The following is a 13,683-nucleotide window of genomic DNA, read 5'->3' as shown; positions in this document are numbered from 1 at the left end:
ATACAGTACATATATATATATATAATATACATCATAATATATATTATATATATATATATATATATACAACTATATATAATATATATATATATATATATATATATATGTATGTATGGTTGCTCTTTTATCTTGCAATTGCTTGATGCTAATTATGTCCTTTTGCTTTGTGGTTGATCATGTGTATAACCCTTTAAAAAGTCACAATCAAATAAACCGTTGTCACTAGGCATAGCTGCATGAAAATGAAGTATAAAAACTGGGAGATGTTACAGAAATAAACATATTATATGGTATTCCTTCACCACAAAATGATATTTTTTGGTATTTTCAAGACTATTCTCCTTTTACTCTTGTTTTTTTTCATTTCTATCGCTTGTCCTTATTCTGGTGTCAAATCTGTTTAATTGCAAGTTCCTACTTCGTATGTGCATGATCATACTCTTATTTATTGTGTGAGACTAATTGCTTTTGCAAAAAAGTCTTTATTCTGATGGCTTTCATCTGATTAGCTCTCCCATTTTGATGCATCTTGATAAATTCATATATAGAAAACGTTAATCCAGCTTAGGCTGATACTCAAGATAAGAAAATTTGAAGGTCTGCGAAGAGCCATAACATATAGAGTGAGAAAAGGCTTAAGTATGTCAGTCACCACATCATGAAGCCTCCTTGGCTGTTAGTTGATAACCATCTACATCTTTATGATATCTAATTAGAGGGGCTCTTGTCCACAGTTTGAAATCAAGTTGACATGGCCTACTCCTCCCCAAAGAAAAATGAAAAGAAGTCTGATTTGCTGAATCTACTCATTTTTTAATTCGCAAGCTACTTGTCTATATCTAGTGATTTGTACCATGGCTATGTTTCCCCCCAAAAAGATATTAAACTTCCAAAAAAATTTTCCCCAGAAAGAAACTATGAAAGTTGACCACCCTATCCTTTTGGTAGGCTCTGAAAGAAGCACTTGCTCAAATACGAATCTGTTCCACATTGGAAGGAATTTTGCTGAAGAAGAAGTCTCTCAACAATGGAGACTCTCCTGAGATTCATGCTCAAAAGGTATGAACTTTTCTTGCTATTTGATTGTTTCCTTTGTTATGTTTAATAAGCATGATTATGTATATTCATCCTGCTTTTGTTAAAGTTTGCTTCAAATATCTAAATGTTTCATTTAGTATATATCACCTTTTTCTCATTCAAGCTAAAAGTTTAAAAAGAGGATAGTGTCCATTTTAGCAAATGCAGCATTTCTTGGGGCCTTTATTTTGAACTTAATTGCATAATATTGCTTATTTAAGCAGGTTGATAAGTTGAAGGTCTTATCAGAGTCTCTTGCCAACTCCAGTGCAAAAGCTGAGAAACGCATTTCAGATCACAGGTATGCTAAGAATCTTTTAGAGTTGTTCTGAATAATATTTTTGTTTTATCAATGCTGTTACTCGAGATAAAAATTAACGTCTGCTTTTTTATGTGATACATTGTGTTATTATAAAGGGTCAGTGACAGTGTTAACCAGCTTTTTTTTTTTTTTACATTTATATCTCATTAGTACTTCTGTTTTATGACAAGCAAAATTGCAGTCATTTAATTTAGGTGCTAAATAGTAAAAAGCACTAGTACCTTTTTTAGATAGCTCCTATTTGAATTTTCCGAGAAAGTACGAAGCATTGTTCAGAAAACAAGTTGGATTCTCTATCTGAGGCCATAATTCATGGTCGCTTTAAAAAATGTATGCTGAACTGTTTGGTTTGGGCTTTTTATTTCTTATGAGTTGTGAATGCACCTTCCACCAAAATTTCCTTCATGTTACTTTTGTTTATCATTCATGATGAAAAGTTTAGCCTTGGGTTGCCAAGCTAATTGGCAAAAGTGGTTTCAAGATATCTTAACCTGTCTCTGGTGATTGCTTGGTGCTTGTCTGGAATATTGCTACTTGTCGTTCAGAGGTATCTGGATGAAATCCTTAAAGACAGAACATCAAAGCAAGATATAAAGCAATCTGAAGCCTCTATATAACTAATTCTGAGTTTATTAAAATAATCTAAATATTTACGTATAAAAGGTATTTGTTATGTAAGACTTGTCATTGGTTTTATTATTGGCAGACTTCAGAAGGAGGAGGCCTTAACTGTTCGTGTGGCCAAAGCAAGTGAAGCTGATGGAAGAGAGAAGGTTGTTTACTAGTGCTGATATGTTCTCTTTGTCTGCAATGCGAAATTAAAGAAGAAAAATTTAGTGTCTTGCAATTTTGGGTTATATGATTGCTACAAGTTGTTTCTAAACTCTGATAGCTAGGTGTTTTCTTACTGTCTATAATTAATGCGTTGTCAAAATCATGACTACTTCAAAAAGGCCTGCTGCAGAAGATTTTTGCTATACCTCCAAGTCCTATCTTCTGCATATTCAGTGTCTTGAACTAGTTGATGATATTGGTGGATTTTTGGTGTTTAGCATAACAAATTATTTCCTGGATGATTTTCTCTGAAATTGGCATATGAATGAATAGTTCTGTTTCTTTTCGTGATTTCATGCATCATTGTGCTGCACAGCAGTAACATAGCATTGATTAGATGGTGTCATATGCTGTTTTAAAAGTCCCTGGGCGACATTGCAAATGGTTAGAACATGAGATTCCAACTTGAGGTCTTAGGTTTGCATCTTTAGAATGGAGGTTTAGGGGATGGGAAAAGGCTACCTCTACTTGTGTAGCCTAAGGAGTAAGGCCCAATGGGTATCCATTTATAACAAAAGAAATGCATACACTGTAAAATAGAGAATTAATCTTTACGGTTTATTTATTTAATTCTTGACTGAGCTTTTGTTACCATTCATAAAACATGCAAGTTTTTCATGGAAACAATGAAAGCGATGCATGGTGTGTGCAATTCAGAATGTAGTTTTTGTTGTTTTTATTTGTTTTGGATGGGAAATGTGAAATTTTCTTCTAATGAACAATATCCAGGAAATAGTAGCTGAGATTTCAGAGCTTGAGAAACAAAGAGATGAACTTGAAGCAGAACTGAAAAAGGTCTTTCTACTTCACTCTCTTTCTAGTTGTGGTTTATTAGCTGTTGGAAAGTTTATACATGTTTGATTTAGATTACCTATATATTGTTCCCTCTTTTTTACTTTTTACTTTATACTTTATAATTTTTGTTTCTTTTATTCAGTATTTTTATATTTATTGTTGTTATTGGTGGTCACTGTATACTTTAATGAAGCAGATCTTTTGCATGTTTTTTCTTTTCTTTTTTGGGTGGGTGTGGGCTGAGTGGTGAGGTTAAAAGTTACTTAGCTTGTAATCAGGTTACTGTGGAAGATATAAGAATATTTTTTATGTATATTTTATTTCATTGTACTACTTAAATTCTGTTGTAAGTTTCATTTTCTGCACTTGATTAGTAAGGAATGCATATTATTTTCCAATTATGAAGTAGTAGAGCCTTCTCATATAACTGTGCAAACATGCGGCTTGAGAAACCTTTAGGTGTAAACCTCCTTTGTATTCATGCTATAGAAAGTTCTATCTTCGTTTTATGACTTTTTGTTTACAAATGTGGATTCTGTCCCATTACCATTTTTGTGTCATATGTTGTAGGTTAATATCTCATTGGCTGCTGCTAATGCGCGTCTACGCAATGTTAGGGAAGAAAGAGATCAATTTGATGAAGCTAACAATCAGATTGTTGCCCATTTGAAAACAAAGGTGAGGATTCTTTCTTTCCTAATTTCTATATAAATTTTATAAAGCTATAATGTTTATAAATTACTGCATCTTGATAATTTTATGGCGAACTTATGGTTCAGATGTCTGAGAATTCTCTGTGATTTGTTAACAGGAAGAGGAACTGTCAAAATCCATTTCTGCCTCTAGAGTAGAAGCAGAAGTTATCCATACGTGGATTAATTTCTTGGAAGATACTTGGCTTCTCCAATCCTCATATGCAGAAACTAAGAACAAAAAAGTCGAGTATGTAATCTAATATTTCTTTTCTTCTGTTGAGTAGGACAATTATGTTTTTAAGTATTATCTTTTATTGAATATGTTTTTCAATTCTCTGCATTGAAGAAAGAAAATCTTATGAATTCTGCTCTTAATTCTATAAATTTAATACTTACAATACTGGATTTGTTGACTTTGTGGTTTACTTGTTTGCATTTTCCAGCGAGGAATTGGAGCAACATGAGGATTATTTTGTGAACTTGGCCATTACTCTTCTCTCAGCTTACGAGGTATTAAATACATTCTGTTAAAAGAAATATTTAGTTTGAGAACAGAACTTATGATTAAGTCTCACCTTAATCACATATTTTTATTGGAATCTTGTACTCTTTTGCAGAAAGAGCTGGGCCCTTCTATTAGTCGTATCGGGAAATTTGTGGAGAACCTGAAGAAGTTGAGTGAGAGGTACTGTACTTTTTGTATAAATAATTATTAGTTATTTTATAGCAATTTCTTATTCCTTTTGCCTGACAAGACAGATCAGAGATTTCATATAGCCCGAGCAATGAGGGATCCACAGAATTAAACCCGAGGAAACATCTTGAGGAGGAATATTTGGATTATGAAGCCAAGGTACAAATGTCTTTACTTTTATTCTTCAAAAGGTGCCGACTCAGAGATATTTAGTTTCGCATGTCATGAGTAGCTGTCATCTAAAGCTTAGGCCCTGCTGATGCAGATTTTCTCCCTCCTTACCTTTTTTCCTTCTCTCATTCTTTAATTTAGCAGGGTTTTGCAGCAATTAAAACACCTATTCCTAAGTTTTTTATTTCCACTTGTATTAAAGCATTTTTCATTTTAAACCCTACCTTTTCTGATTCCAAAGTTTATCATTAAGAGATTCATAAATCTAGATGTTACAGCGTACTTAGTTGGTCTTTAAAAAATTGGTGCAAAGGTGCTCGGCTGTAGAGCCATCTGTTGACTGGTTCCTTGTTTCAGATTATAACAACCTTCAGTGTGGTGGATAACATGAAAGAGCAGTTCTATGCTCAGCATGGGACAATTTCAAGGTGAGATAAATACATTTTGCATGCAACTTCAACCTTTCGTTTTGCACTCCCATCCCTTGCCTTTTCTTCAGTTCCCTGTGAATGAGGTTTTTATGGTCACCTTCCCATCCCCTATCCAGGAAGGATGATCCCAAAGTTAAAGAGCTATTTGATGACATTGAGAAGTTAAGAGCGGAATTTGAAGCTATTGAAAGGCCAACTTTAGAAATGGAGATTCCAAAGGCTGATACTCCTATTGAGACGCCGCAGGAAACTCTATCTCCACGCCCAGCTCTGGAATCAACACAACCCAAACCTGATACGAAGAAGAATCCTGAAACACTGCCGGTGCTAGACCCTGCAGCAGAACTAGCAAAGCTGGAGTCGGAGTTTGGGAAGGTTGGCCAAGACTACTCAGCAGAGGAAATAGGTGGTTGGGAGTTTGATGAACTCGAAAGGGAGTTGAGATCTGGTGATTCTGCATCAGGCAAATAGATCGGATAAACTTAACCTTGTGGAAACTATAATGCTCAGTCAAACATATAAGCAAGCCTGTGTACTAGTATGACATTGTATCGATATCTACCTGCCAAAAAAGCTGCATTTTAGAAACAAGCTTTTTCGTTGTAACTTCTGTAACGTTGGATGGGGTTTCGATTTGTTCATTCATCTGTAAATACTTTCAACCTGTAATATGGAATTTATAAAACGACTGAATCAGTATCCTTTGTGAATCCTTAACAGTTTACGGGTTAATCGATAATTTCTCAAGCCTTAAGAACTAGTAGGTGTGATGGCCAGGGTTAGAGCTGATGCAATAGGTTGAGTCTTTTTTGGTGTCATAGTCTTCTAAAAGGAAAATTATGAGTCTCACATCAGTTATGTATTAATTTAAGTTTAAAGTGAGATTAATTATTTAAACATTTATATCATTTTTTACTTATAAAGCATAATTTTTTAGATAAAATAATATTTTGCAATTTAGTATAGATCATGATAGTACAAGTATCAACTATCACAGTTTAGATTAACCACGAATCTGAGAAAATAATACCAACATGTAAGACACTGTCCACTAAACTTGATTTGAACCGTGACACTTAGCATGGCCACAACATATGCTTCTTCGATTCAAAGTGGATGATCGATAAAGATATTCATTACCAAAAAAAAGGAAGAAAAAAGAAATGATTATTATATATTGCTGTAAAAGATCAGTGACTTGGTCGAAGAACAATGGATGAACCAAGGGGGCTGTGGTGAATGGTGAACCCCACGAGAAGAAGATTGGCTGTATTGAAAAGGTTTCCTGATATAGAAATTCGAATTTGTCTTATCTTTAGAACGGCACCATCATTTTCCAGGGGCCTCCAATGCTTTCAACACGAGGGTACAGAAGCTAGTGGGATGAAAGTTTTCCAACCCCAAAATCTCTTCCAAAAGGTTTTTATTTTTTTGGCTAGCAACCGTGTCGTTGCTGTTGCAGAGTTTTCCTGCTTTTGCTGGTGCTGGTGGGATACCCGGCAACGGTGTCCCTCCGGTCGACCTCGAAGAGGCTCTACTTGTCAATACCTAAACCAATCAGAGCACCCTCCAATCCTGATTTTCTGGGTGGTGGTGGGTCATTCCGACTAATAAATCTATGGCTATCCTTTCTCATATACTTTTTCCTTGTTTGTTTCACATAGCTGAACCACACCATGTCTGCTAAGTTCACTATCAAATTCAAAATTCTACGGTGGTTTTAAAAAGAAACCATGTTGGCCACCTGGTTCTGCTACATCTCAATGTAGGATAATACAGTCCTGAAAGTTTACTCTCACACTTGTAATGAACTCCTCATGTTATAGTATCAGAATCAACCTGATCAAATCCATCAGGCAGTGTTGTTTGGTTATCTTGTTTTGATTTTTATGTAATGAAAAGGACTCAAAATTGTTGTTATCTTTGTGTGTTTTGGTTCCTTTCTGTAACTTTATTCTGTGACCCTGCCCTGTCAACGACACTAGGCCTTAAACAAGGAGAGTTCATCATAATTATGTCCCATATCAACATAGCAATACCCTTCTTGTTGCTTGTATGGAACGCAGTTTTCTTTGCCCAGCAAAAAGGTGAAAAAGAGAGAGGGAAACAAAGTTCACGAACATGGAGATGCCTGCTGTCAAGGTCTTAAAAGAAGAGTTATGAATCTCATATCGATTACGTATTTAAGTGTTTACATTTTTACTCATCAGATGCTTTTTGTGTGAAAAAATAATGAAAATCAATTGGTAAAAATGGACGATACTTTACAAGTTGACGTTGATCATAACATTTGACATCAAAACTGATTCTGGGTATTAGCGACCTATCATGGAAGAGAGTGAGCTATAGTTGAAGTGTGTATTAGAGTATGACTGAATATATAAGTGTTCAAACTATCTCTAACATGTGAAGTCCCTTTTGTGAGACAAAACATAAAAGTTCAATAAGTCAAAACGGATAGTACTTTACAGGTTAGTGTGAACTGTAACACTCGTGGAGTAAGAATATGGACTGTAACACTTGCACAATAAGAAAAAGAGAACAAAAGATAATAGACAACTTTGTACTTGAATAATGACTGAAGTAAGCTACACTTGTGTTTTGCACCGGCCTATTCTTAATCCAATGAATAAACACTCCATGATTCATAACATGACACATGATGGTGCTTTGAATATGGCCAAGAAAGACTTGAGAAACACTACCTAATTAAGGCAAGAAACAGTAGTTCAATTACATAAAATCATGAATATATATACAACCACTCTAAACAAAAACTGATTTATATAACAATTTGGGTGAAAAGGGAAGGATCCCTTTGGGGATATTTGTTATAGTTTATTAAAATCAAGAAAGAGAGAGAGAATATTTATAGCTTCAAACGAGGGGAGTGTATTAAAAGGGAAGACAAAGCAAAAAACAAAAGAGTGTCTCGAGCTTCACAGGAATTTCATCCACATTTTCCTCCCTTCATTCCACCACCACCAACAACTGTCGGATCATGTGTTGTTTTCTTAGTTGAAGTCAACAACTAATGCTTCTCCTTTCATTGTCTTCTCTTTTCTTTAACTCTCTTTATATGTCATTGTTGAGTAATAAAGAAAAACTGAAAAGAAGACAGATTAACAAATATATATAAAGTATGAGCAAAGGGTGAAGATGGAAAAGATCAAATTAAGGAACTCGACTGCACACGTAAGGGAATCTATGGGTCATTTTTTATACTAGGAAACAGTCATTGAAAAGTGAAAAACAAACCCTGGAATCCAGTAAAAGGTTTGTACGAAAAAATTACAATTAATGGAAAGTGATTCTTTAGCTCTTTGATCAGTACTTATATTTATCCTCTAGGTTCTTGTTTTTATCGGCTATAGGTGCAGGGATACAGACAGAAGTTGTTCAATAAAAATATCCTGGTGATGATAGAATGCCTGGAAACCAGGTTTTGAAATGTGGGCTGCTTTGAAATTTGAAACTTGGCTAAAGAGATTCCAAAAATATCTAATTGTTTTAGAGAAAGTGTTACCAGGATGTGGACTGACTTCCCAGTGAGATATTTCATGATCCACATCAAAATATTTTATCCAGTTCTTCTGCATCATATCAGAACAAAATTGGTGGTGGTGTATTCATTGATATGATTTCTGCATACACAAGAAAGCACATATGGAGTAATCAGAATGATCAGATCTAAATAATGATAGCAGATCATCAGACTAAGAATATTTTTTCAGGATATTAATCATAGTTTTACCTTCTGTGATAATTAAGGATAATGAAAACCAGCTTTTTTATGGTCCCAACAAATAATTAAGTCTTAATGATGTAAGCTACAGTGCTTTACAAGTAACCTGAGCCACCATGATAAAAAGATGATAACACTAACAATTCAGATTGGAGATCATTAATGATTGTTATTGTGTTCTGAATATAAAGTGTCAAAAGAAGGGATTCCAACAATGTGTTAGGTTTTTATGTTTATTTTAATGGAAAAGCAGTGAGGAATTAGCCACCAAAATATTAAGTTCAAGAAAGAAAGAAAAAGAAGAGACATCAGTAAGGGGATGGCCCATTGGAAGAACTTCCATAATGTTTTGAATTTTATATTTGGAAGCATATGATAGATTTTCAAACATTCAGAAGAAATACCCCACAGTTATTTGTTGCTATAACTTGGCAGCATCAACAATTTAAAGAGTGCACTCCACTCCCTCTTCTATCAAAGCTCAGCTCCCCACTAAACTAAAGATTACAGAGAGAGAGAGAGAGAGAGACAGAGAGAGAGAGAGAGAGAGTCTACCATAAGAATAGCCTTGAATACCTGGAAAATGGCAGTAAGACTCCTATCAAATGACCTTGAAGATGATGAATACATTGACATGGAAGTCAGCTCATATTCCAACTTCTTCTGCCAGTCCATAAACTCTCCTCCGCGCCCAAGAGAGTTTGAGTTCCAAATGTCTTCAGTCTCTATGGAAAGAGAGCCCACAACTTCCCCAGCTGATGAGCTCTTTTACAAGGGGAAGCTCCTTCCACTTCACCTCCCTCCACGCCTACAAATGGTAGAAAAATTACTGCGAAATTCAAATGCTGTTTATGAAGACAGAAAAGATAACTTTGAAGAGTTCTATAGCACCCCATTAGCCACTACTGTCACAACACCAACTACAACAAGCACTCCATTTGAATCCTGCAATATCTCACCTTCTGAGTCCTGTCGAGTTAGTAGGGAGCTGAATCCGGAAGAGTATTTCTTTGACTACTCAACAGAAGTAAGTGGCTTCATTGGTGAAAACCAGAAGAAGTCTTGGACCAAAAAGCTTAAGCTGATCAAGCAGTCTTCCATCGGCTCAAAACTGAAGGCTTCCAGGGCTTATCTTAAATCTTTGTTTGGAAAATCTGGTTGCTCAGATGAGTCCTGTGCAGCTGCAAAAGTTGCTGATGAAGGGTCAGTTTCAAAAGCAAAGGAAAGATTGGATAGAGACATGAAGGCAACAAAGAAAAATCCATTTGGACAAATCCAGCACGACAAGTATCAAACCTCAACTGCGGTCATGAGGAGTTTTGACAACGAAAAAATAACAGTGGACAATGCCAATCGCCATAGGAGATCGTTTTCTCTGGCTATCAAACGACATTCAACAAACAAGTCTTCATCCTCTTCATCATCATCTGGCTCTTCTTCATCTTGCAGCTCAAATGCCTCAAATGGTTTTCAGTATTTGCAGTTTCTGAAAAGAAGCAGCAGTGTGAATGCAGAGATTGAGAATCCAATTCAGGGAGCAATTGCACATTGCAAGCAGTCTCAGCAGTTGATGAGGTCAAGAAAGACTGTCAGTGAAGTGGGGTTCTACTCATTGTCAGCTTCAAGTATTGCAGTTTGCGAAGATCAAGAGAGGCCAGACCTTTGCAGGGGCTGAGAGAGAGACAGATAGAGAGAGAATTCCATGACCGGATATAAATTTTAGTTTTGTTTCTGATGCTTATCTATTTCCCTCTATTTTTCTATCTCTTAATTTTGATAGGGGCTATGCTTTGAATCAGAACAAGATTTGTAAAGGCTGAAAAATTGTCTTGATCCGTTAAGACCATAAAGATCTATGGAAGTTTCTTGCAATGATCAAGTGAATTCCTCAAAATGAACAAATATACACATATCTCTTTGCATCAACTTATTGCAAGTACCAGAGTATTCAACAATCTCAGTTTATATCTCTCATTTCTATACCAAACTTGCCCAAGATTAACAATCAGGATCGAGTAAGGATAGCTGTCCTCTTTGCCTACATTTGTTTCACTTTGCAGATTTGATATCCCAAGTTTCAATTAGATAAAAAACTCAGATATGATGTTGAAACATCATTAAACAGGAATATGGTACATCATAATAGATCAAGATAATATCATTTTATTTGTCTTTTTTTGCTTCAAAACAATGCAGCCCTATCAAACAACTTTTGCATGCACCCAAGCATTTGGTTCATTGATTGATGCATTATCCTTCTATCTAAAAAGTAGAGTTCGAATCCCCTTCCTCCCATCATAAAAAAAAAAACTACTGCATCAATGCACCGTACAACTTCAGAATCTGGTAATACTATGTAAATTTTAGGCTCTATTCACCTATGCAATAAAAGTAGTGCAGATTTGGATTCAAACTGATCATAATGAGAAATTCTACTGTCTTTTCAACCATTCAGTTAGTAGAAAGGTTCTGTCCATGATGAGGCTTCCATAAACAGACAAATTCCATAATGGTTATTTAGTAAAAGAGTATAATAAAGAACAAAACATGGGTCCTGGATTTCAGGGTGTAACCAGAATCCTAGATAGAATTTAACAGGTTGTCCATGTAAGTTCCACAGTTTCACCTTTATTGTCAAATTGTGACAAGAAAAAGTAAACAGAAAATTAATCTTCTGACAATCACATTCAAAATGCCATCATTTCCATTTGCTTACTTGTAAATTGTAGATAAATCTCAGTTCCCATCAATTCTACAAGCCGCCATGGTTTTCCTGAAGTATATAATACTGCAAAGTAATCATAAATTAGGCAAAGGTAAAATATTATTTCAGTTCCAGCCAATCATCAGATAACAGAACTTATCATGACTGTGGTTGCAAAACCTACCTGTCTGCCTCTTTGGAACAATCAGGAGACACCTGCCTACATTAAATATGTTGATGAGAAAAAGGAAATTCCTTGATCTAAATGACTAATGTTTTTCTTCTAGAGCCTAAAAAACAATATAATATATGAAAAGAGTTGGGATCAACACCATGTACACACACTGATAAACTTGCAATGCAACCCATCAAAGTTGAGAAAAGGAAGGACAATCCAACAATAAAATATATGGGAGTGAAAATCTTCAAGTGCAGACAAGCAGGCTTTCAGGTCGCTGCTTTTCTCTTCTTCCCATTTCCTTAGTGGGCTACCAAACCTTAAACTAAGAGAACATGTCAGCCAGACTTTTGACAGGATTAGAGCCAAAGAAAAGCAAATAAAAAGGCTACTTTGATGTTGCTGAGCACTAACGGGTTTTTGATAAGCATGTAACAAGAAAGCTTCTCCCACCCAACTTCCATGGACGTCTAGGAGAAAGAAAGGAAAGGCAGGATGGAACATTTGCTGCAATGCTTAATCACATTGGTTTGTTTGTCTGTCACTAAAATTTTCTAGAGGTCTAAAAGATTGCATAATAAGTTAGGACATGGGGAAAGCTATCAGCTCAAATACCAATCTTGCCTGTCAGATTGTAAAGCAAGGTACATAGTTATTGATATAAAGTTATATCATCTCATAATTAAGAATTAATCTCATAGGTTCAGCATGTAAAGTATTTGTCTCTTTTTTGATGCCAGAGAAGAGCACTACAGCTTTGCACCTGTAAGAGCTAAGCCCTTGTTAATTAAAGTTTCTCAAAAAGTTGTTTCCCAATGATATTTACCCGCAATAGTTCACCTTGAGCCTTGGGGGAGCACTGTTCAGAGGAAAGAAAAGCTCTTGAGGGAAAAACACTGTCCTTGGTTTGAAAAGTTATACGAAGTGCAAAATGAATCTGCACCTTGAAAAGTGATAGTGGTAGTCAGATATTAATGGAAAGAACATCTAATCACACAAATTTAAGTGTTCATAGAGTGGTAGTCAGCCATTCATAGACTAAAAAACTGAGGCTTAGAGAAAGAGTTTTTATCAATTCTTGATGCCCATTCTCATGCATTTTTAACATAAAATAAGGTATATATGCATGAATTTATGTAATTAACGGAAGACATCTTCTGATCCCATGTTTCAAAATTCTATAATAAAGGCCTGATGGGAATCGGTAACCTTTTAACAAGACCATAGAAGCTATGTGACAAACCAGAGAATGAAGTGGTGTCCATTCCAGTCCATGAAATCCGGTCATGGCTTCACCCTCCTTCAATTAACAATTGCTTTAAGTGCTAAGTGCTAACTGTCAGATCATATCAGCAACAAAATTCTAAAACTATGAAGAAATTCAATATATGCAAACATTGTTACTGCTCCTGATTGCCCTTTTTCCCAGTACTTGAGTATTAAAATAAAGATTCCTCCTAGACCAAATAGCTTCAAACAACTTGAAGATGAACCCATTAATTGCTGATTGAACATCTTCTTTGTCACTTAATTCTCTCCTAATGTGGGGAAAACTTCTTTCCTGTTCTCTCTACACTATACTTAGCCTTAACATAATGATCTTATCCAAAAATATGTGAACATGAACTCATTCACATACAATGGGTTTGATCTAATCCTTTCGCTTCAATTAATATTCCTTTGACTTGGCTTTGAAGGGATAATACCGCATGAGTTTTTTAGGAAACATAGTGAATGTGAAGCATTAATGGTAGGTCTCTTCTTTTTAACACAATTCAATTAAATGAATTACAACCTTTGGTGAATTAACTTGTGAATAAATTTGATTAAAATTCGTTTATATTTGTTTATAAAACTTAGCGATTGAGTCAAAATAATATTTTAAGTTTAGGAAACCGAGTTGGCATATTAAGTAAACTCGGTTTACGAGCAAATTTGATAAAAAGTTTAAGAACAAATTCAATGAAAATGACTAAAATAAAAACATGTTTAACTCTTTTGAAGTTATTATTTTTAAACTTTAATATCTTTTAATAA

General features: G+C 35.1%; 2 protein-coding genes across 3 annotated transcripts in view; both read left to right on the top strand.

Moving 5' to 3' along the window:
• The window catches only part of LOC18586267 (myosin-11), a 9,735-nt gene extending 3,997 nt beyond the window's left edge, over positions 1-5,738 (top strand). Inside the window, exons 8-18 of one of the 2 annotated variants that reach the window (XM_018129503.1) lie at positions 949-1,059; positions 1,302-1,378; positions 2,106-2,172; positions 2,963-3,028; positions 3,599-3,706; positions 3,840-3,970; positions 4,167-4,233; positions 4,341-4,408; positions 4,483-4,576; positions 4,946-5,016; positions 5,136-5,738. In XM_018129503.1, the coding sequence (XP_017984992.1) occupies positions 949-1,059; positions 1,302-1,378; positions 2,106-2,172; positions 2,963-3,028; positions 3,599-3,706; positions 3,840-3,970; positions 4,167-4,233; positions 4,341-4,408; positions 4,483-4,576; positions 4,946-5,016; positions 5,136-5,490 (1,215 nt within the window). In that variant the 3' untranslated portion in view covers positions 5,491-5,738. Of the gene's footprint in view, positions 1-948; positions 1,060-1,298; positions 1,379-2,105; positions 2,173-2,962; positions 3,029-3,598; positions 3,707-3,839; positions 3,971-4,166; positions 4,234-4,340; positions 4,409-4,482; positions 4,577-4,945; positions 5,017-5,135 lie in introns of both variants that reach the window. The other variant, XM_018129502.1, reaches the window with a different exon arrangement.
• Positions 9,150-10,937, top strand: LOC18586266 (probable membrane-associated kinase regulator 4). Its single transcript, XM_007009521.2, has one exon. The coding sequence runs from the start codon at positions 9,348-9,350 to the stop codon at positions 10,437-10,439; it is 1,092 nt and encodes a 363-aa protein (XP_007009583.2). The 5' UTR covers positions 9,150-9,347; the 3' UTR covers positions 10,440-10,937.

This window comes from Theobroma cacao, chromosome 10, assembly GCF_000208745.1.
Source record: "Theobroma cacao cultivar B97-61/B2 chromosome 10, Criollo_cocoa_genome_V2, whole genome shotgun sequence".
Classification (NCBI taxonomy): domain Eukaryota; kingdom Viridiplantae; phylum Streptophyta; class Magnoliopsida; order Malvales; family Malvaceae; genus Theobroma; species Theobroma cacao.
The sequence above is the reverse complement of the archived record's forward strand: the minus strand, read 5'-3'. Positions and strand labels throughout refer to the sequence as shown.